The sequence below is a fragment of the Patagioenas fasciata genome, chromosome 4 (assembly GCF_037038585.1).
Source record: "Patagioenas fasciata isolate bPatFas1 chromosome 4, bPatFas1.hap1, whole genome shotgun sequence".
Taxonomy (NCBI): domain Eukaryota; kingdom Metazoa; phylum Chordata; class Aves; order Columbiformes; family Columbidae; genus Patagioenas; species Patagioenas fasciata.
Window position 1 is genome coordinate 66,685,984 of NC_092523.1, and position 24,688 is coordinate 66,710,671.

General features: G+C 36.6%; 1 protein-coding gene across 5 annotated transcripts; it reads right to left on the reverse strand.

Moving 5' to 3' along the window:
• Window positions 1–191: 191 nt before the first annotated feature.
• Window positions 192–24,681, reverse strand: ABHD18 (abhydrolase domain containing 18). Of its 5 annotated transcripts, none has more exons than XM_065836446.2 (14): window positions 24,559–24,681; window positions 20,789–20,904; window positions 19,873–19,981; window positions 16,598–16,682; window positions 15,392–15,492; window positions 13,520–13,598; window positions 13,140–13,226; window positions 12,310–12,335; window positions 9,907–10,045; window positions 7,800–7,889; window positions 7,099–7,200; window positions 5,456–5,834; window positions 3,945–4,107; window positions 192–2,963 (listed from the first exon to the last, which is right to left on the reverse strand). In XM_065836446.2, exons 3-14 carry the CDS (start codon window positions 19,962–19,964, stop codon window positions 2,912–2,914), a joined length of 1,395 nt encoding a protein of 464 aa, XP_065692518.1. In that variant the 5' UTR covers window positions 19,965–19,981; window positions 20,789–20,904; window positions 24,559–24,681; the 3' UTR covers window positions 192–2,911. The 5 variants fall into 5 exon arrangements, with proteins under 5 accessions (XP_065692518.1, XP_065692520.1, XP_065692519.1 ...); XM_065836448.2 differs by lacking the exon at window positions 24,559–24,681 and adding an exon at window positions 24,498–24,516; XM_065836447.2 differs by lacking the exon at window positions 24,559–24,681 and adding an exon at window positions 24,161–24,398.
• Between the last annotated feature and the right edge of the window lie 7 nt (window positions 24,682–24,688).

Sequence of the window (24,688 nt, forward strand, 5' to 3'; positions counted from 1 at the left end):
AGTACGTACCACATGTAGAAAAACATGAAAGTAGTATCATTTTTTGTTAGGTGACGCTTTTATCTTGTACCATAGATTACCTACTCATCTTGTGCTACAGTACTAGTATGAATACAAAGGATTCCAGGATAACAGCGAGATGCATTCTGAACTGCTGTTAACAAGAAAGAAAAAACCTCACACCTAACTGGTTGTGGTTTTTTTTACTTTTATTGAAAAACATTAAAACAAAAAATGATCAAGGCCAGTTTTACAATAAATTTAAGACATACAGCATGGCCTACCTGCTATTTCGATTTAGTGCAGGAACCTTATTCCAATATTTTTCTCATGCAATTTCTGGATTTTAAAAAATCACATTCTCATTTAACATTAAAATGGATTATTAATAATACTTTCCAAGGTTTTAACCTTAAAATCTGGGTTAAAAAGTCAATTTTCAAAGGTTAAAAACATTTACACAGCAAGATTTTCTCCCTTCACAGACCACCTAATAGCTTCCTGGGTCTGATAGCTGGTAGAAATAGACTACATAGCTCACTTTTCCTTTTTGTTATTCTAACCTGAGAAATTTCTTAAATGCTTCTTACTGGGCTTTCATATTTGGCAACACTACTTCAGTTACATAGCAAAGTATGATTTCTCATTCTTGTCTTCCACTGTTTATACTGAAGACACTCTCACGAACAGGAGTTTCAGTAGCATAAATCTGCTTCTTTGAACAGTATGCCCGTTTGGCAAGTTAAACCTTGTTAGTAATATCACCAGAACACTAACCTCAGGATGCCAAGTTCCCATCGGTTGTGTAATTCCTAATATTGTGCGCTTTGAAAATATTTGCTTTGGCATGTTATACTTTGCAGAGTAGAGAAGTTGATTTTTTTTGTGCTTATTTCCCTCCTTATAAAAATCTATCTTTTTCCTCTTCCATGTATTCAAGCCCTTTCCCTTGCCATCAGTTATCTCCCTTTCTCATGGCTGCAACAGAAATAGGGACGTAACGCACAGAAATACATTTAAAATGCGAGATCAAAAAAATTAGTGAACAGCAGACAATGTTCTTGTAAAACACCCTTAGTTGATGAATGAGCTTGTAAAAGGTAAGCACCATAAATCTTTTAGTATAGTATTCAAGCCTTTAATTTTAAAATTATAAGTTTACTTATATTTGATTTCCAATCTCCCAACATGCAATGCTTTTCTTAAATTTAAATGTGCTAGTCACCTCACACGTGCTCCCTATATATATAAAACCAACACTGTCTGAAGAAATTACTAAAACCTGCTTGAAACAAGCGGTTTAACTTCCAACAGAATAGAACTCCTTTCACATTTTCAGTAAATCCGTGTGTTAAATAATTTTGGTTATTACAAACTGTTGCACTTCAGTTTCACCTGAACTTCTCTGATTTTCAAGTGAACCATGATTTCTTCCTAGTTCCTAGTCCTGTCCAACAGACTAAAATTCAAGAGAATATATGAACTGAGCTTTGTTTGCTTCGTACTCTGCCTATTAAAAGCCATGGTGCTGGCCTCAGAGATCAATGAAGTGTTTGATTTGAAAGGTACAGAAGTCACATATCTCAAGAAATGGCTGGATTTTTCTGTTTGTTTCTGTGTAACCCTGGTCATTACTGTACTAAAATTAATATAGAAATGTTTCAGATTCAATTTATCTGCAAACTAGCTTTAAAATAATGTTACAGGAGATTACCACAAAATAAGATGTGGACAGACAACATACACAGCTGACACATGATGACCTTTTCATTCTACTGTAATATGTTGGCATTTTTGACCCCAAAAGATGAAACAGACTTTGAATTTTCTTAGAAGACACTCATAATACTTTTTTTTTTTTTTAATTTTCCATCCAATTAAAAAAATAGTGTTGAAAAACAAGGAGCTAATTTAACTGTTTTGATAATTCTCAGTCTCATACACATTTTTAATATTAGACAAAGAAACTGTATTTTGCATATCAGCACTGAGTGCACTTTAAAAAGGAACCCTGTTGAAATATTTCCAACAGGTCTTCATAGCACCATATAATCTGTTGTTGATTGAACTTTTCAGAATCAGACTCTTTGTGTGACTGTTTCTAAATAAAAATTACTACATTTTTATTTCCTCTAGCATTCTAAAAAAAAAAAATCTAGATGTATATGTTATCCAGTTGCATGCATGTAAAAATTAATTACTAGATACTCCCATTTTCACTTATTCTAGTCTCTGAAACTGATCCATGAATGGCTACATGATTCTGGAATGGCACGGTTTAGTTCAGTGGCAGAAAAATATTGAATGAAGATGTCTCTCACCCTTCATTGAATTTTGAAAGTCTCTTTTTGCAAGATTGGATGCTGCCCCTTCTATTAGAGCTCATTTTCAATTAATAATAGAGAAAATTGGTGACAAACACAAGAGGTTGAGTGCTGGCAAAACCACAGTACAATACAATAAGAATAGCAAGGGGACAAGGAAGCAAGAGGAAAACCAAGGTACCCGGAACAAACTGGAAATACACTGAATGCAGGACAGCATCTTAGCCCTACAGCAAATTTTACATTCTTTCAATACTTAGATTGCTCTGTTTTCAACTTATACACAATTCAGAATTTATTCAGAATTAAAGGAATACACAATGTGATTAAACATGAAGTACATGAACCATTCATACATTAACAAATGCTGCCATTGCTTTTTTTCCACAAGTAAAGCTGAAGCGTGTCAGAATAGCATTTGATTGAAATAAAAGTAACACTGGTACTTTACCATTTTTGATAATTGTTACCTACAATAGTCAAATCAGTGACCATCTACTCAACATTGCAAGAGGCTTGTTTTCCAAATAGGAGTTCCAGTAAGCAGAAGTACAAATGAGATCAGTGTGAATACATTATGAAGGTTTTTAAACTGCGTATTTCTGAAGAAAGCGGTCAAATGCATCATAAATTGCTTGTCTAAAACAAAAAAAAAAAAAGAAGATTATTTGTATAATTTAGGAAAGGCAGATATAAGTCGTGTATGTCCAAATTTACAAAGCTATCATCACTATCTCAAAACAGTATTCATTAAAAATGGGATATTAGGTATTCTTTTCTCTTTCACTTACTTCTGGGATCTCTCACTTCAATCCAGTAATTTCTTTATGTTTCAGGAATGAGTGGGACCGTTTACCAACTTTATTATGAGTGCCGATGTTAATGGATTAGGAGCTTTCTACTCAAACATGTCAGGAGATGAGTCAAAGACATGCATAAGTTATAATTATGAGTAAGTGACATAACATAAGGCTGTAGTTTTAAATAGCAATATGTTAGTGGCTAGCATACCTTAACCCGGTAACTTGCTATTCTTTTTCATTGTTGCTTAGACTTCCTAAATGGGATGCACACTCTTAATAATTCCTTTTATTTTAAAATAACAGTGCAATTATTTAACTTTTTAAAACTAAGGAGCTGCATTTATATAACTGTCTTCAGAAAGTCAATACCTAGTGTTGCTAAGACGAAGATTCATGCAAGTACTACCGATACACAGTGAAGCTTTTAATTCTTATATTCAGTTGTGTGGGTTTTTTTAAAGACACCAATTGCAAAAGGAGAGCAGCTGCACAGTACAACACAAGTGATCACTGCCTAAAAAATATTTTCTAGTGTCCAGTGAACAAACTAATGAAAAGCTCTTATAGAAAAACAAGAATGAGAAGGGTTATTCTCTTGCTATCAGGTCACTGAACAATTTGAGCCACATTTCACCTCATCTTTGCCCATAAAATGGAAACACTGACATTCTTTTAAAATTATTTGAGATCCAATAACTTGTTCTTCAAAGCAGTATTTGGTATTTATTGTTTTGAAGTAATTATAGACTTGATTTTAGAAGAAGAAATATATGTCTCAAAATTATGGTTTTAAGCTCTCTATTATTTTTAAACTTACCTAAAGAGTCCCTGTTTGAAGAGGTAGGCACTGACATGACCTCCATCCAGATATCTGATTTCACATCCCGGCCAGATTTCCTGAAGACTGCGCACCCCAGTTCGAGGAATATACGCATCCTCCTTCGCTTGTACAACTATGATTAAACTTGGGTCAACTGGAACTAAAGAAAAACAAATCAAAATGTAATTTAAGGTAAGAAATAGAAACAATTCAGCTGAAATTTCTGCTGTAAAGATGCCCTCTATTGCTAAAAAAAAAAAACCAACCCTAAGCTTTAACAAAATTATACTGTCTGAAGAGTCCAGCAGAACGTATCAGATTTTTAATATTACAGTAGTGATGCCAGCAGTAGAAAAACAAACTAATCGATCCCCTTCCCTCCCTTAAAACAGAACATTTCGTAAGTTTTGGGAAATGGCAGGAGAATTGTCCTTCCTCTTATCAACAGAAGTTTACAGGGTTTTTTCTGTCTACAGAAAAAAAACTTGTATAGCTTTAACTGGTATAGCACTTAACTGGTATTTGTCACAAAACATCCCTGGCTAGCAGTGATCAGGGTCATTTTCCAAGTCAATAAACCTATGCTAGTGTAGAAATCTTCGGGTTTTTTAAAATTTATCAGTGAGTACTGAATGCCAGAATTTTCAAAAATGAGGTGGCACAGGATCTCAGTATCCAGAATGTTTTGACATTCATAGACAACTCTGTCAGAAACCTGTCTGAAGTCAAAGCATTTTTCTAAAACATGTTGAGAGTGCACAGTCGAACCATTTCGTCTGAACGGACTGCCACAAAAGCAATTCCAAGCTCTCACTCCAGCAAAACACCTTCAATCAGCTCTAGGGATAAACCACATATTTGCTCTGTCTGTAAGTGGGCCATTGAAAGGGATTTTTCCAGGACACCAAGAAACCCAGGTTCATCAGATCTTAGGCTCAGTGAGCTACAGCTCCCTCTATATGCTATGTCAGTCTTGGGAAACATTCTGTTCACCAGACTGCATCATTCCAGAATGACCTCTGTGCATTTTACTGGTCACACTTTTCTAAAAGTATCATTCAAGCTCGATTCTCAGCTACATGGGCTATTTTCTATCTGAAGTCAGTATCAGATCTCTGCTTTAGGGAATTTACTTGAAGCTGCTTGAAAAACCTTATTAGCAGCTTAATTTGATCTAGATATTAAATCACACAGAAGTTTTGTTCTTTTAAATAACACAAATTTGCACTAGCTTGTATCTGAAAGTAGCCAGAGCAAGGCAGAGAAAAAATAAGCAAGGATACTGAAGGGAAAATTTGTAATTCACTTTATCACAAGTTGGTCACTAAGAAAAAACAGAAAAACAATTAGGCAATGGGCTGGTAAATATATACTACTGAATAAACCTCAAGATATTTTAATATTTCAGCTAGGATGCCAGTAGGTTTACAAAATGGAGAACAAAGACTTTCCTCCCCTAGTATTTATTCAGTTTTCCAAACTACACATTAAAACAAAGAAATACATACCTGAGAAGTTAGCTACATGGGTACATTCATCCATTACTCCTTTCATGAACCTTAAGGATTCTCTCTGTAAAGTGTCACTCTTTCTTATTTTATTTATCTTGTGTCCTTGTTTGCTTGATAAGTTTTTATTGCTATTACTACTGGTTGAAAATGTTTGATTTATGAACTGCATTTTAGGACCATCTTGTACTAAGAGTCTTTCTGATGAGGCACTTAGAGTACTTTTATTTGTGGCAAAGCTGTGAACAACTTCTTTAGATACAATCCTGTTTGAGGAATCAAGGTCAAACATTCTGGAAGTCACATCCACATCCTCCAGATTGTCCACACCGTCAGGGAAGTTTTTAACAAAGTCTTGTCCCATCTTGAAAGAATCTGTCTAAACAACGACAACAGGTCATTAATTAAGCGTTTCTCCTTTAAACCAGTTGGCTAAACTTATTTTTAAGTTCAACTCAATGTTATTACCAAAATAAACCAAAAAAATCCCCAAACCAACAGCACTGCTCATAGTACTTGTTATTTTCAGCTTGCATATCACTCAATTAATTAAATCCTGATCATCATAACCTCTTGATAATTTAATTCTACATTTCTGTCAGCTTAAAATATACAGCAAGTAATTATACACGGTAGCTTATGAGACGAGTTTTTCTGGTTTAAACTCTATATTAAACTCTGAATTTCTAATTTCAATCACTTAAGCTTACATTTCTGGGCAAACAACTCATAAAAGCTGTGCACTTCTCAGATATTCTTTTCCACTCTCAGAAGAGGAGTAATGTCTTTTTGGCAAAGTATTAAAAAATTAACACTTACAGCAATTTTTAATAGACACGAAGAAAGACAGGCAATAGCAATAAACATACGTGACTAAGTCTAACGTTAGGTTTAGAACTGAAAAATCTACCGCCTCTAAATGTTATACTAGGAAGACACAAGCTGAATATTTTGAAATGTTTCTTCTTTTCATTTTGTCTGTTCCATCAGTCTTCATGGTGTGTATTTTACCTAAGAATGGCAAGTGTCTAAGTCACTGTCTCTGTCCCAGCCTGTCTTCTCCTGTCATACGATATTTGAAAAAGGACTGTTTATCTCATCTGCCTGTGCAATGCAAGTCTAAAGCTGAGGGAGGACTACCATCACACATAGAAAAAGAAACAGAGAGACTTAGTACTCTAAACAACCTAGAAAAGTAATTTAATTTTGCTACATATGAAAAATATTCTACAGTATTGAATATTTGAAAAAAATGCTTTGAAGAGCAATAAATCACAGTTTTATATTTACATGTCAGGCTACTGGCTTTCCAGACTACAAAGCTGGTTACAGGGATATATTATCTAGAGTCTCAATGTTTTGATTGAATTTATTTTATGTTGCAGATTACATTAAGCATGGTGATGACAAAAACTTGTAACAAGGGCTATACTTAACACACATTACATAACCAAGGTACTAGCTTCTGGTTTTCAGGTTTTCCTTCGAAGTTTAAATTTATCAAAAGCGTAAGGGGAAAAAAACCCAGCTAACATATTCTGGCTAAAAATTGGTTAGTTTCACTAGAAGTAAAAAGAATTTACATTATTTGTTAGATTTGCACATGTAAATATTAGCAAGTAGGGAAAATAAACTATACTTACTCCACAGTATTCAAGCATTTGAATGATTTCTTCTTCGTAAACAGTTTGTGTATAATACTGTTTTTCCAACTCTCTCCAGTTCACTGCCTTGCTCAACACACCCTAAGATTATAAACACAAGTGTCCCGTACACAAGTAAAACCCAGACATCATTCTAAAATAACAATATACAGAGAAAATCAATGTGTTTCTCTCTGTGACTTGATTTTTCCAGCAGACTTCTGTCCAAGTTTCCAGATAACCCTTAGAATTATTGGAGTCAAAGCATAAGCATTCATGGTGTCCAAGCCAGTCTACTCATTCACCCACCCCAGCAGCAGCACTGAAAACAAGTCCCCCTCACGGTAGTAGCAGCATTATCACGCAACTATTAAAGCCAGGCTTTGAGCAGAAAAAAACCCATGTTTACACAGCCTGCTTCCTCACCTTCCCACATTCAGACCAGGACCCCGATTGCTGAACTACAAACCAGTGTGAGTCTCTCATTTAGTACATAACCCACTGCAGTAGCTCAACGCTACCTACCTTATCGTGTATCGGACATCCTGAGGCAGGAAGGGCGGGGTTTGCCACTAGTCACTAACAGAGGCCAAAGGGTGATGAAATGCCCTAACTGAACAGGTGAACGTGGCCACGCCAAACCTTTTAACTTACATATCTAATCACACTCAAGCATATTAATAAAAATATACGTTAATTACCGTAGTAAAGACCGCAGAAGCTGTTGACCAGGAAAGACACGGAATCAATGGCAATGGTTTAGGCCAGTTTGTCACTGCCAGTGAAGCCATCTGGAATCAAATGCACTTATTACATATTTTAATATTGAATTCACAATATGGTAATAAAAAACTTTCTCACCTTCAATTTATTTGTTTATACAGTATCAATCAAATACACAGTGCCAAAGCAGTTAAGGACGGTGGCAACTGGATATACTTTCACCTATTAAGAAGACAGAGCCTATTCTTCAGTGATTTGTCTATCAATATATATTGCTCTGGACTAATTTCAAGACTGAATGGGTTTTTGTTAGAACTATGAAAATTCCTAATGGAATATTTATTCTGACCTTTTAGTTGTTTAAAACCATGAAAAACATACATTAAGCCTTTTAATTAAACTCTTGCAAACTTATTTCAAAGCAAAGTGAAGGCAATCTATGAGAAGGAGTATTTCAAATTCTATACTTTTTTAAATTTGTACACTAGAAACAAAGTATGGAGAAATAATTCAGTATGTTAGGCGGACTAATTTTCTGTCCTTTAAAGTTTACATTATTATTTTTATATCAGCTATCAGAACACATTTCTATGAATATTTTGTTTACCTCAGAAAAAAAAAAGAGCAAAGAAATTCAACATACAGAACTTCCCTACATGGTATGTTCTTCTAAACTGAACAAGTGTAAACCCCCAATACAAAATATCCCATGTCTGTGCCAATTGTTCTAATAAATGGATTTATACAACTGAACTATAATTCTATTTTTTTTTAAATAAAAAGTGATATGAGCACCAGATATCTATGTTCTGATAGCCAGAAAATCTGGGTTTTTTTTCTTCTTAGTTCCAGCTCTCCCCATCAGTAGAATTGAATTAATGCTACCTACATCCTGTTGTAAAACACAATCTAAAGATGATCAACATCAAATGTTATTTGTTTCCCTTGTTTTAAATTGTATGGGAACTCCTACAAGGCAGGACTAGCCAAAAATGTATTTTCCTGGACTAAAAAAAAAAAAAATCCCCAAAAATTCAAAAGATTTTCTAAACTCACTCTCTCAGATCTTGCCTCCTTCTATACCCATGCTATATGTGACAATTGGTATGGGTACAGTACTCTGTTACTCCTATAGCATTTGCACAGCATTTGAGTTGTCCTGCACGGTTAGTGGTGCATATACCAGTTTGATAATTCCAATCCAACTCACAAATAAGACAAGGAAGACACTTTTAACACAAAAGTTGTTGTTTCAATATTCATGTAAATCAAAGGTGCTTTGCACATTTACAATGTTTAGAGTTATAAAACTGTGCTTTGGGGTAAAACAAATTTCCTTTCCAACACTATTTACTTAGATCCTAACAACAAACAAACAAGGATAAGTAAAATGAAGCTATCTTGTTTTAATAAGCTTTGTAGTAATGTCTGTTAATATGCCTCACAGAGCAATGATTATCTGTAGAGACACAGGCAGTAATACTTTAAATGTCTATTAATCTTTCAAGCATCTTAATAATACACTCCTGTTTTAGTCTGACTATGCACAGTGTCATACACAAAATGTTATCCACCTCATCACAGAAATTTTCTCTAATCAATACCAATGATCAAGGAAACAAGATAAGTTGAGAACAGAACTGAGACCAAAAAGCATGTCAATTACAATGCACCTACAAAGAGGAAGCATTTAATACAATGCATTCAAGCACAAAAGTTTAAGCAAGAACAAAGGAGTAAAAGAAGGCAAACGAGCAACTGATAGTAGAGACCTTCTTTCAGAAAACAATGCTCTCCCCCTTTCTTGTGGAAAAAAAACATAATTGTGTGAGCTGCTTATATTAGTAATAAGCCTGTCAGGAGATGGCTGACAAAGGTCTGTGATTTGTCAGTGCTTATTGAGGATTATACTAACTCAGCACCACAGAACACGAAAATTGCCAACAATTTGTTTCTCATGACTCTAAATGTTTATTTTAAAGTACTTCTGAGAGGATCACTATAAAACAAATTATTTCCATATGCTAAATGATCAAATGAGAAGTTACAACAAAAATTACTGAACAGGAAATATAAAAAGCTTACATGTCCTCCCATGGATATTCCAGTCATCCCTAGCGGTCCATAGCCTTCTCTCTCTAGCCAGTGCAAAAGAGCTGCCGATTCTAGAACAAGAGCTCCTCCCATCACAAACAGGTCCGAGACATTTTTTAAACATGACCGTCTTTTCTCCCCAGAAAAGGAAAATATAGGATTTATTTTCTAAGATTAGATTTTGACAGTGCTCATCATTCTATGCATACTTTCATACAAAGCCTGATCACACTTCCACAGTATTTAGAAGCTGAACTCCTGTTGATTCAACAGGTGAAAAAACTAGTCTAGATTCTTTACCACTTGCACCTTTTCATCTAAATGAGGACTAGAAATAGACACCTGCTAAGCTTCTAATATCTTCCTGAATATCACTGACAGCCTAGACTTATAGAAACAGATATTACCAACACTGGAATCTCATTAGTAGTAATCTGCTGTCTTGTAAAGTTATAACGGATCTCTTAGAAATAGAATCAAAGTGATACAGTCCTAGACATACACTATCCCATTTGCAGAAACGATCTATTTTTGTTTTGTTTTGTTTTAGTGTTTACTCGTTTTACATTATTGAAAAATTGCACACAACATTTGAAGAGCAATCAGTATGTCAGCTTTGGAAGCACTCAGTGTCACTGTAAGACCGAAATTGTAAAGTCCAAAGTGTGTAACTGTACTGAGAAATTCATGTAGTGAACTGCAAAGCATTAAAACACAAGAAATAAAAAAGTAGAAATCTCTTCAGCTGAACCACTAGCGTGACTCTCAAAAAGTGTGGGGAAAAAAAAAAAGTATTTTACAGAGCAATTAATACACCTCTAATTTTGGGAGGAGGGCTGTGTATTTTCAGTATCACACAGTGAGGTTACAAAAGGCTACTGGCCACTTCTGCCAGCATTTGATGACATTTGAGACACTCTGAAGCCCAAGGACAAAGCTCACTGTGCAAGTCACAGGAGAAATGAACATCCCTGCTGCAGACCAGTATTTACAGGCTGCTGTCATTCTTTCCTACAGCTTTGTTATGAGATTCCTCAGCCCTCTCCAGCTGCTTTAAACACTGTTACTAGCATATTAACCGAAACCACTGCTGCTGCTTTGCAACTTTGTATCGAAGACGGACAATTACTAGCTGGAGAACTAGAAGCCCTCTTTACATCATACATATACTAAGCTGTCAAGCTAGACAACTGAGAAGAGAGTCAGAAATATCCTCACCAAATTATTCTTCTGCATCAGTTCCTTACTAACTAGAAAAAAAACAATGCATGTATTCCAGCACACACTCCCTCCTGTCACTTCCCTATAATCTCCCACTTCTAAATGCAGTAATAAATATATTTTTAAGCAGCTTTCCTATTAAAAAACCCAATTTTACACTCATCTTGGTTGGCAAATCTAATTAAATATTTTAAAAAGTGATTCTTATGTCAAAATAAATAAAATTCAGCATCTGGTTTGAAAAAAAAATAAAACCTAGGAAATATTTTAAAATTAAAATTTCCTCCTTAAAGGCAATTTTTTTAAGCTTTTGGATTTAAGACATCCAAATAAAACCTAGGAAATCTAAAATGCTGCTGTGTGAGATTGTGCTCCTAGAGAAGTCCTAATAAAATGGACAGGTTTAAGAATTTCAGTCTCAAAATAAATCACCTTCTATGAGTCTTCTACTCACGTTAAATGTCCAAGTTCAGATTAAAAAGGATTAAAACACCAACTCATACTCAGACTTTAATAAATATTGGTACATTAAAAACCAGCTTTGCCTCAGACACATATCCTGTTGAATTCTGTTTATACTCCAGCAGTTCAGAAAAAGTGAAAAGCATAAAACAGGACTTCCTAATCAGGTTCCTAAATTCATGTTTAAAAACTGACTGAGGGAGCCAAGTCCTGAAAAATACTGAATTTCCACTGACTAATATGCAAGAAATACCAGATTTATTTACATTTCTGATTGTAAATTTCTAAAATACCTTGGAAAAACAAAATCTTAGGAATTATAACAGGAAAATATACTATCTGAACAAAGATTATCCACACTTGACTGAAATATAATTGCAGCATTTGTACATGCACGGTTGTAAATCAGGAAAATAAACTGACACCTGCTTGCATTCACATAACTTGTTTGCATCTCACGTCATACTGCAATTCATCTTGTGCAGACTTCCCCGGTCATTGTGATCTCTTAACACAAAAAAATGACAAAGCGGCTTAGCAAAGGGTACACAATTTCACATTAGCAAGTTACACATGGTCCATTGGTCCATGCTTGGGATATTTATTTTCTTATTAAGCTAGCAAAGTTTACACTACTTTGAGTTTCTTGAGGAAAAAAAAAAAGTGGTATTTTGAAAAGACAGTATCCATGAATGTAACGGGAATACTTACAATTGATCCTTAGGTTTTCTACAGCCATGTAGAAGACTCAAGTTAAAGAAAGTAAAACATGCCAATATAGTAACTGGCAATCAAAATAAAAAATAAAGTAAAATAAAATAAATAATACACATAAATAGTACACCAAATAATTAAAATGTGGAATTTAAATTTCAAATGTTTAACTGGAACAAAATCCAGTTAAATGTAATTTGATGATACAATTTGCAACAGAAGATTTAAATTTTGTTAGGTATATGGGTAAGAAAAAAAGTGTAACCAGAGATCCTATTTAATAAAACAAGGTAACAGTATTACAGAAGTTACTGCTGAGTTGATCACAGGACCAAATTTAACTTTAAAAAAAAAAAAAATCTTAAATGGTAGCCGTAAGTTTCTCAAAAGTATCTGAGGTACCAAAAGGTTGCATTTGAGAAGGCAGGAAAGGCAACTTTCTCTTCTGTCTTCAATACACTCAGAAGTCACACAGTATGATGCAGAATGAATGCATTAGTTTTCACTCTGTCATGGCTAAAGGAATCATATCAGTATTTTGATCAGTACTTTGACTCATATCAGAACTTTTACTCTAATGACTACAATAAGAAGCTGTAGAAGACATTAAAAAAATTCAGAAAATAAATACTTGGTGTAAAAATAGCGCTTTACATTAACTGTGTTCTACATTGTGTTTCATGCAATGGTCATACTTTGTTTCTGTCCACTGAAAAGTCCACTGGAAATTGATCCACAAAGCATTATAGATATAATGCCAGTGCGATAAGTCTTCTGCCTTCTGGAGAGAACATTGAGAATAAGTGTCTTGCTTTCCACAAAAGGATATAATAAGGGTTTTCTAGCAGTAGGGAAGCCATACAGGCTTCTTTAATCATCGGGCGTGCCATTAACGTGCGTCTCCTCCAGAAGTGCTAAAGAAAAGACGTACAAACATATATTAAGATAAAATCAAAGAATCATAGAATGGTTTGTGTTGGAAGGGACCTCTAAGATGATTTAGTTCTAACCCCACTGCCACGGGCAGGGATACCTTCCACTGGATCAGGTTGCTCAGAGCCCACCCAACCTGGCCTTGAACACTCCCAGGAATGGGGCATCCACAGCTTCTCTGGGCAGCCTGTCCCAGTGCCTTGTCACCCTCATGGTGAAGAAATTTGATTATTAATTTCTTGATAACAATCTATTTTACATCTTACATACTCACATGATCTCCAGTGCCTGCTAAATGAATGCACACAGGTCTGTGCTTGCTATTCCATCTTCTGGGTATGATGAACTGAAATCTATGAGAAACAAACACCTATTTTAGCAAAGTGAGTACACATATTTACAAGCTGTGTCAGGGAAATTAATTTTTAAAAAGCCAGAATAAAGTATTCTCTTAACCCATACAGGCACACTGCCAGCAATTCAGCAATATCATTTTCCATAAACACGTCTAGCAAAGAAAGGAATCTGAAAGCAGGACAGAACAAATGTCAAACAAAAAAAGAAGCCAAGCTGAAAGATCATGTTCCTAAAAAAGACCACTACCTCATCATCACAATGTAAATTTTGCAGAGTGGAGAAATGGAACTTCAGATGAAGAACAGCCTAAACACGTATGACTAGCTCTCCTAGGCAGCATTGCTATTTTTCTCCTGAGGGTACAACAGCTGAAATTGAATATTAAGATGAGAAATATACTTAAATTTTAAAAAATCAAAAACCCAACAAACAAATTACAAAACTATTTCATACACCAACATCAACCACTTAGTGCCTTCTGCTGCTACTGAAGTTATTTATAGTCTGACTACTGACTAAAAAAAACAAAACACTTCTGAGCCACTAGGCCACTAGTATTTTCCCCACAAGATGGAGCACTGTTACCTACAACAGTGATACACTTCAGAAAAAAATATTCACACACGGCACAAAGTTCTTAGGGGAAATCTGTAAAGCATTTGAAAACTGTAACAATGCTGTCCAATCTAACAACTAGTATAACTTGATTACACACTGTAAGAAAACACTGATAAGGAAATAATCAGTATACTGTATTTTCCAGTATGGTACTACTTAGTCCAATGTTAAGAGACAGTTTCTTTCTCTAACCAACAGAGAGGTGGAAGAGAACTGATATTTTGACTATCAGACTTGTTCTGACATTTCTTAGTGTTACATGTTTAAGTACACATAAAAACACCAATCAGTAATATTGATAAAATTGACAATGCTAGTATCAACTTAAAAAATAAACAGAAAAGTGTGTCATTTTAAGTTATTAAACACAGCTTGACAAAAAAAAAAAAAAAGTCCATCATGGAAGTTTAGCTCAAAACTAAAAGCAAACAGAAATTACGCTGCCTTTCCAAATCCATTTCTCAACTGCAAAGCAGTGTTAGTGTGAAACCAACAAAAAAGCCCCTAGGTAACTTCTGACTATCAGGGATCATCCTGCTTTCTGTGAGAATGCTTTTTTTTTTTTTTTGGCTTGCCAAGTCAGAAGAACACCAGATCATCTTCCCACAATTAAATGAACTTACTACTTCAGTATATATGCACTATTTTTGTATTCAATGCAAATGAAAGGCTGAAATAGTTCCTTCAAATACAATATAACATGCTTCAGTCATATAAACAGCTTTGTATGCTTACACAGCTTTCCTGCTACGTATAACACAAACTACTGTCCTGGCTATACATAGTATCCTTCATTTCTGGCACCTTGCTCATTTGGGAAAAACAAACCAACCACGCACACCTCCCAAAGAAATTACAAAAACACCCCAGGGTATTCCATAGCTTTGTGCAATATGATTTCTACACTCAAAAAAAAAAAAATCCCCTCACCAAGTATATACTTTGCCAGAGAACTTTTTTTAAAATTTACACACAGGTTAAACTATCACATGAATAAGATTTTCACTTTCGAGATCAAAATATATTTCAACATGTTAGTAAAGAAACCAGTTTGAAATATCTCACAGACATTTGTTTTACAATAAATCAGTTTCACAATGAAACTACTTATAGACCATTCTTGTTTCACTGCAGTAGTTTCAGAAAGGAAATATCACTTGTTTTTTCTTACCTTGCTACAAGAGATTCAACTGGCAGGATACCTGGGACATAATGAGCTAACGGGGAAATGAAATGCCCCTCAAGGATTTTACAGTCAGATTGCTCCTCAACCTATAGAGAACAGGATGACAGCAGTACATTTCATATCAGTGTTTAACTTGCTTTGAAAGCCAAATACCAAACACCAAACATCTCTTAAAGTAGAAGAATTTGTTACAAGATGAAAATGTACTTAAAAAAACAAAGCTAAGGTCTACTTCAAATACAGGATGTTCCTATACACATATCAACACAATCAAAACATCTGTTTCAAACTTTTCTTTCATTAAATGACCTTAAAGAAATGTAATGCTGTCCCATTTAAAATAACTTCAACAACACATAGTAAATTTTGAGCTTTAAGATCTGACATACCACTCCCATCTACTATATTGATGGGAAAAACAAACAAACAAACCACAAACCAAACAGTATCTGTACAGTCACTGCCTTATTCCTTCCGTTTCCTTCCATCCTCTGCTAGCAACCAACATGACTGTTTTCCCATCCCTTTCCACCCCATTTCACATTTTTGCCATTGTCTCCTAATTCTATCCACATTAGCTTAATTAAAAAAAACAAAAACAAAACCAAAAACAACCCCAGAAAACCGTTAAAGCCTTTAGTTTGCCACTGCACTGCCCACCAGTGCATTTATTTGACCATTTCTGACTCTCTATTCATACTCCTAGATTGAAAAGTCTTCAGGGCAATATCTCACCTGGGAGCACAAGGTCTCGTCTCCCCAACCAAGAGTATTTAAAAACTCACACTATATTGTTTGTTGTTTTTTTTTTTGCCTCTACAGCCTCACCACTTCTTGCCTCTCAGAAAAATTCTAATATCCTTTTCTTGATATAGGGCTAGTAACACCTGTGAAGTCAGTTAATGTCACCTGTTAGAAAACCAGTGATCGGCAAAAGCTAACTGAATATTGTTAGAGGTACATTCACCACACCACCTCTGTGTACTCCCTAACCCAAGTGCCCAGTTGTCAATCCCAGCAGCAAGTCATGCTGTGATAACATCAAATGCCACAAAAACATAGATTCACATAGCATCAAGATTAAACTCTATCCTATAAAAGAAGCCTAGTAAGTACTACTTCGATTGTACCTTTATATACCATCAGGAAAATAAATTTAGTGAAACTACATCATCTCTTGCTTTTAAGTACCTTGTCAATGAACACTGGGTAATCTTTTGAAACCAGTGTCTGGCATTTTTCCCTGTTTCCAATAATCTTTCTGAATTCAAATATTCTGTTGAAAGGAAACAAGTAGAGAAGTTAAACTTTTAATACATATATAATATACATATACATAATTTCAGGAGCTAAAGTAAGCCACAAAGAAAATAAAAGTTATGAAGTCAGCTTTGCATTTACAGATTAATTAGCCTACCATAAACCAGGTACATACGAACATTTTTAAGTTTAAAAAAAAAAAAAAAAAAAAAGAAAAAAAAAGGCTTAGGTACATTGCCCAGCTTTTAAATAGTATTTACACCTGATATTTTGAAAACATTTTTCAGGGCCAAATTAAGACATAGAATTCTCCTACACTTACACATTCTTGTAGGCACATTGAGGCGATAGAGAAGGAACAGGTGAAAAGCAGGCCTGGACTGCCAGCATCTAAGTGTAGTTAGCAATGATCTGAAGTCTAGCCGGGAACAAGTTTACTAGTAGCATTTAGTGAAGCTCCTGAATGACACAAACTGGAGGGTGAGGTTAATAGCCAGAAAGTAGGGCTACAGTTCAGCGCAAGCTGGATAAGCTGGAGGAACAGGTCAACAAACATCCTAAAGCTCAACAATAGAACTGTAAAGTCTTGCACCTAGGACAGAATAACTCCATGCAACAACATAGGCTCGAAACTTCCCACGCAGGTAGCACCTCTGTGGGAAAAGCCACAGGTTTCTGGTTGACAGGAAACTCAACAAATTAGCAGCACATCCTTGTAGCTAAGAAAAATCAATGGCACATCCTCTGCATTTAGCAAGAGGGCAGTCAGTAGGTCAAGGATTTGCATTGGCTGGGGAACAGAAGGCTAAGGGGGAAAACGTAGTTGCTTTCTTCTGCTGCTTAAATAGGCTGCAGAGCTGTATAGAGAGGATGTGACATGACTCTTCTCAGAGGTATACATTGAGAGGACAAGAGGCAACAGCTCCGTGTTGCAACGTAAGTTCCTACTGGAACACAGTGAAAGATTTTTCTTTTTTGCACAATGGTAGTGGTTAAGCACTGGAAAAGTCTGCCCAGGGAAACTATGAATGATCTCCATGCTCAAGGTACTTTCAAAACCCAAATGGATTAGGTGTCAAGTGACTTGAATCAGCTACAAAGTTAGCTTTGTTTCAAGCAGGGGTTTGGACTAGATGTCCTCAAGTTGGTCCTCTCAATCTTAAATACTCTATGCTAAGACTAACTCGCACATTCTTATGGTTGTAAATACATCCAAAGATGCTACCTGACGAACTAAACCAGCAGATTTGAGTGTAAAGTACAAAACAATAGTATAACAGGAGTGATCTGTCCACCTTCGCAACAACAAAGAAAACCAAAACAAAGAGAAGGAAAGAAAATTCAGTTTATTACCACATTAAAACACCACCACCCTACTCTATAGCCTTTGCTTTTCTTACAAAGAACAGCAAGCACATTAAGTATTTCTGAGAAAACAAGGATAAATGTACAAGATGTGAGTATGGAGGTAGGCTAAATGAAGAGATGTTTTACTTGACACTAAATCCTCTAAAAGCAGTATATTTATGTATGTCCTCTGTAGTTAGGATACTGAAGGCTATATCTTCTATGTGTTGAGGAATTTCAACACTTGCTAATGAGTTGAGGATAAAGCAATAGGATATCAAGCCATCACATCAAGGGCGTGCACATCACACTTCAGATTACATCTACACAGCGTAGTCTGCAATGAGTCAAACTCCATGCTTGAAGAGATTTAGTCATTCCTTCTATTGGATCTTGACAGAGACCAGTTTAAAGAAAAAAAAAAGAAAAAAAGACAGCACTGTCACTGCTTCTGGTATGACAGGGCATATGCATACTAGGGAGTGGTACTCCCTCCTTGCAACAGCCAGTGTGAGGAGTCAGGAGGAGGTGGAACTCTTCCCTCTTCATCCTGGTGAACCCAGGCTACTGGGGAACAGCTCGTCTTCTTCCCATTCATGGGAAATATATAGACCAAGTTGTTCTTCTGCTTTTGAGATCAGTAGGCCAGCAAATCTGCCTTGTTCCCTCAAAAGCTTTTGATCTCATATGAAACTTTCCCCCACCCCCTTTCAAAAAGAAAGAGCTGGAGCCAATATCATTCTTACTACCAGCAATGCTTCTTTATTGCTGTTTGACATTAGTGTGAGAAAAGCCTTGCCTAGTATTGCAACAGCTAATAGTAGAACTATAAAGCATTTGTGCTGAGGATGGGCGAGTGAAACTTCATGATATCTCACCAAGAACTTACAAGTTACAACAGGGTTTTGATAATATTAAAATGTCTAATTTCAGATACATAATAGAATACAGAAATGCTGCAATCAAAACAAAAACCACATCTTTTGCTTAATCCAACAAAAGTAAACTAAACATTTTCAAAATCTAACACTCATTTTGCAGGGAAGCTTGCTACTTAAAAGAAAGATCAACTGAAGACAGACATATAAAGTAATCTAAATGCTATTTCAAGATGACATGCTGTGAACCTAACAAATGCTTCACTTGGACTTAAAAAAATATCACATTACTCCATTGCTATTCACAGTGAACAACATTTTCTTTCAGTATTCTTTTGTTTGAAATTTTCTTTATTGATTTTCAAATACATAAGAATTAGGTTATTAAATGCAGAACATATTAAGTCACTTCATTTTCAAACTTAAGAAATGCAAGTGCTCAGCTTCCAGGTCTTACTCTTAATAACTACTAATAAAAAAAAATCAGCAAATTAAAAATGCAAGAGATAGTCTGAAAACAAGAAAGAAAATAGGTTTACTACTTGGAGCTATGAGAGAAATTTCTGATTATATCTTACATTTTTAAAGCTCATTATCATAAATAAGTTACAGATAGGTAGTAAGATCCTCTTCAGTGCTACATAGAGCAATTCCTCTGCAAAAATTCAGCAAGTTTTGTTCTTTGACACCACTCTTCAGACATACTGCTTGAAATATGTTATCAGATATGCCTAAGCGAAAAATGCAATTGGACACATAGACATTCTCTCAAGAAGAGCCTCTTTAGACACAGAAGATTTGGCAAATCCCCTTAAGACTTGTTTTAAATCCAGTTCATCTCTTGGTATGGTAGCAAATGATTTCCTGAACAGAACAATCTTTAGTTTTTTTTTAAATACAGGATAGTAACAATTGTTGGTACTTTAAGGTATTTTTTTTAATATCAAGTACTGTTCATACTGTTATTTTTTAACAAGTCACCTTTTCAGATCCTCTGGCTTTCCCCATCCTCTGATGAAAAGCTTAGTAAGGAGAAGCCTTCTGTACAAGACATCTAATTTACTTACACCCATTAGCAGCAAACTGACATCTAGAAAAAAGAACAGATAAGAACAGGACAGTTAAAGGGGTTAACCTGAGTAGCAAGTTCATTGATTGTAACACAAAGTAGCTTCTTATTCTGGTATCTGTATTAATGAAAAGCCATATCATTTTAGTCCAAGAAGTTAACCTTGACATCCAGGTAAATTCATTTTAAACAAAATGCAAATGCATCTAATACAAACTCAAGCTTATTTAGGAAAATGGAATTTAAAAGTAGAAATTTAACATGCCTAACATAACCAGAAATTTATTACATAAATCGATGACAAGCCTACTAAAGAGGCACACAAGGTCAAAGAACTACATCTCCAAACAGTCCTAATTCTATTTTGCTTGAACGGACAAAAAAAAGACTGGCATTGACTTCTGTCCTGTCAACACAGCTATGATGGCAAAAACTTTTCAGTCAAAATGGGCTTTTGTAAATACATCTCTGAATGGAAGCTTGAGACAATATTTGGTTTTAAACTACTAGAAGACTACATCTCTAGCTATGTAATTATTCATTTATATTAAAAAAAGTCTTTCTAGTCATTGATAAAAAGAAAGCTGATTTTTGTAAGCTTGTCTTCATTGATGTCTTAAGCACACATCCTAATCCCTATTTTATCCCTTTCTTTCCAATTTTTACTGACCCACCTCTTACAGTTTTGAAAACACAGCTCCCACTCCCTTCACAGAAGAAAAATCCTTAACAGTACCATTTATCTTTCAGCAAATACACTAGCTCAAATACAGCTAAAGCCAACAAGATTTTAGACAAGCTCAGTATTATTTTCAAAGTAGTACTTACTGAAGTGAACAGGGAGCCACTACTGTGCTCTTCCAATGAGGAAGGGAAAGAAAACTGTAATCTCGTTTCTTGTTAAAAAAAAGTAAAGAAAACCAAAGTCCAGGATCTCTGTACACCTAGGAAAAAAACAGATTTAATAATCAGACTTGGTTAGTAAGTTACTTCAACTTTTTTCTCGTATTTCCAGGTCACTCCGTACTAAGTGGTTTAAATAAATTATACTATTTTGGAGTGTTATGAAGTTTTCTTTTTTTCCCCCCATTTTAATCCGAAGTTCATTTTTTTTGCCTCACTTTAATATGGTCATTCTTAAAATAAACTTGTCTGAATACAACACGACAGAATTGTGTCAGATTAATAAACACACTCCTTTGCACCTCTAAAAATGCAATACTTAAGAATCGATACACAGAAAAAAACCCAAACCCTAGAGTAAATTACAATCAAAGCAGAAATTATAGACAACTTAAGGTACTTGAATACTAGAACAAGCATCCTAGAAAACCGCAACAGCTCTGTGTTCAGTCATTACAGGACAGAAATAAATACCTGAAATCACCAGAGAGTCAAAGTGGGAACCTTCTATTTTAACACTGTAGTTTTTACTCCACCAGTCCCAAACAGCTGATTGCATAATCTTACTATTCCGATGCATATCTTCTTGGTCAAATAGAATCACAACCTCAATACAATTTCTTTCCTCGTCCACTCTGGAGATACTCATTGACCTCACATGCTGTTGGGGTGTCAGATGGGAAATGTTTGTCAGCCTCTGCAAGGTCCCTCCTCTGCTTTTTGGAGCAGGGAAACAGCTTGATCTTTTCCTGGTGCTAAAAGGGAACTGGGTGGTAGAGAGAGGGACAGCAATAGAGAGTGCACTCTATGGGCTGGAAAGACAGTTCAGAGTGAATGCGCACAGGACAGCCTATACAGTCAAAAAATATACTAAAATTAGATTTGCAGTTCTATTGGTATACTGAATACCAGTCATCATGAAAAGAAATTTTAACAAATATTTTGATGTCTAGAGAAGCAGCCTTGCATGTTTTGGTTTGTTTGGGGTTTTTTGTCTGGTTGGTTTTGTTGGTTTGTGGGGTTCTTTGGTATTTGTTTGGTTTTTAAATCCTCTCCAAAATAAAAGCCAAATAAGAGAAAAAACAAGATATTGACTTTGCTATGAGTTCTAAGGCTGGCGTGATGAGCTGTTGCACCAAGGGAATGCCAAAACAAGTTCCTAGAAAAGTAAATTATATTTAAAGGCAATATTGATTGAGGTGAAAGGGCTGGCTTATGCTGTATTTTATTGCATTGATTGAATAAAGACTTCAAAGCAATTCAGGATATTTCAATTAATCAAGTTCAAGATTAAAGCACTACTGGAAAGAGTACAGAAAACACTGAAAAACAATATTCCAAGTATGTGTCCTGGTTTTGTTAAAAACAAGACCAGTTCTCTTTCAGTAAATTTTCCTTTCAGCTAAGTTCTTCCATGTAACTTCTATTTAGCTGCATGTTTTTAGAGACATTGTTCACTCCGGAGCTGATAAGGTGAGCAACGGTATACAGAAGAGCCCCAGGTTTAGATTTCTTGCTATAGTAGTCAAAGTTACTGGAAATATTTGCACGTCCTATAAGTGGGAGGGGTGTATTTGCAAGGAGGGGCAAACAGAACAGATAACTAAAATTGACCAACGGAGTATCCCATCCACATCATACACCCTATAAAAGTGGGAAATCATAAGGGTCTTGCTCTCTTTCACAATGGCCGGCATCTGAAGAGGATCCTGCCTGTCAGCCCTGCAATGCCAGGCCTGGTTCCAGATCCTGCATCCCTCAGTCCAGTTCCAATTTGCTGTGGAGTCCAGCCCAGGACTTGTGGGTGCCTGCCCTGCAGCTGCTGAAGCAGTGCTGGCCCTGAGGGCAACACTGCCATGGGAAAGTCAAGATTGGCTTTGTATATTTTGTATTATTTTCTCTATTTATTACTAGCACTAGTAAAGCATTTAAAACTTTTTCAACCTGCAAGTCTCTTTCCATTTTCCTCCTATTCCCTTTCCTTAGCGGGGAGAGCAGGGGGTTAATGGAGAGCATCTGTCTCGGTTTACTGTAGCCCTGCAGTAAACGGTGACAGTATGTGATGTCTGTTGTATAGAACTTCTCAGAAATATAACCGAGACAAATTAAGGGTCATTCTCCCATTTTGTTTATCATCTTAGTAACAAAAAGGTTGGAAATGTTTCAGTCACTGCCCATCAGTGTCTACAAGGAAAGGCAATTACAAGTACTTTTATTGTCAGAAAAAAATCCAGCTGCTGGAGGCTGAAGATGTATAACTTCACAGTAGAAGTAAAAGGTTATTTTAGCAGTGACAGTTTCAACTTGAGAGCTTGTTTCAGAACTAGACTGGACTTCTACCACCTGGTAGCACATGTCACATCATGATCCCTTTGTAAGACAGGTCAGTTGGAAGCAATGACCTGACAAAGATGCTGCATAGTTGTGTGGGCCAAGAAACACTAGCTGTGTAACAAATATTCAATGAGTACATTGCTAACATGGTAAGCTTTACATGTTCTAAGTTGTGAAAAAAAATTGTGACAGATACAAAGGCACATTGAGAAGTGATCCACTAAAAAACCCTCTATATTTGAAAACAGTATTTTCCACAGAACACAAGGAAACCTAGAGATAAATTACAAACCAGGCTCTTGCTCTAGGAAGAGTGTTCTTTGCTTCCAGAACCCTCATACTTAATACTAACTATATATTTTTTGTGTGTACACTTATTTCATAGAAACAAACACAAGAAATCATCCAAAATCCAATACATAAAAGTCAGTTATTCCTTTTATCCAGTGCACCCCCCAGAAAGTACATAAAGACTTTATTATATACACAGACTACTGCTTCTACACACTAATATGAAACAGCTCCAACCAAGAAATGAACCTGATAGAGCCAGGAATACATATTTATTTTAAAAGGCTTACTGAGAGTCTTAACTTTTCCCTGTTCCATTACTAAAAAACACTAAAACAACAAGAACGAAAACTCTCTTCCAATTAATATCAGGTCACGCTTTTTATCTTTCCCTCTAGCAGAAGAGAGAAGGCTTGGAAAAAAAAGGAAACAAGAGTCACTGAGCAGTCATGACAACGAGTGAAAAACAAGCCCCACAACAATTTCACTCGCTGGGATACAGTGGAGCCCGCGGATAAACAAAGGGGCCTAAGCCGGCAGCACTACGCCGAGCCGTTCCCTGCACTCTCTTTATCCGGCTACCAGCGGCTGGGGAGCCCAACCCCAACACCTACGGGTCCAAAGTGCCGGGCTCCACAGGCGGTGACCTACAGGCAGCCCCCGCAAACTCACCGGGACTCGGGGACAGCCACTCAGGTCGCCCCGAGCGGGTCCCCGGCGCTCCCGCAGCCGCGGCGGGAAGTGGGGGGCGAGGGGCGAGCCACCCAGCGGCCCGTTAACGCCCCAAGCCCGGCGGGGACACGGCCGCCCGCGCCCTCTCAGCCTCCGAGAGCTCACCAGGCACCGAGTCCGTCCCTCGAGCCAGGACAGCGCTCAGCAGACCACCCTGGGGCTGGCAGCACGGACGCGTCCGCACCGCCCCCAGACCGGGCACAGCCGTGGGGGTAAAGCCCCAGTAGGGTGCAGCTGCTCCTCAGCTAAGAGCCGCGCGGAGACCAACTGCCTCTACCTGGGCAGGCAGAAACAGTCTTGCCCCTTCTCCTCCCGGCCGCCCCACGAAGGTCACTCACCCAGCGATCCAGCGCTGCGCCCGCCCGTGCTCGGGCACCACATGAGCTGGCGCGGAGGGGAGGAGGAGGAGGCGGAGGCAGAAGAGCGGGCCGGGCTCACGGTGGGTGGGCATATGTGCGCATGCGCCCG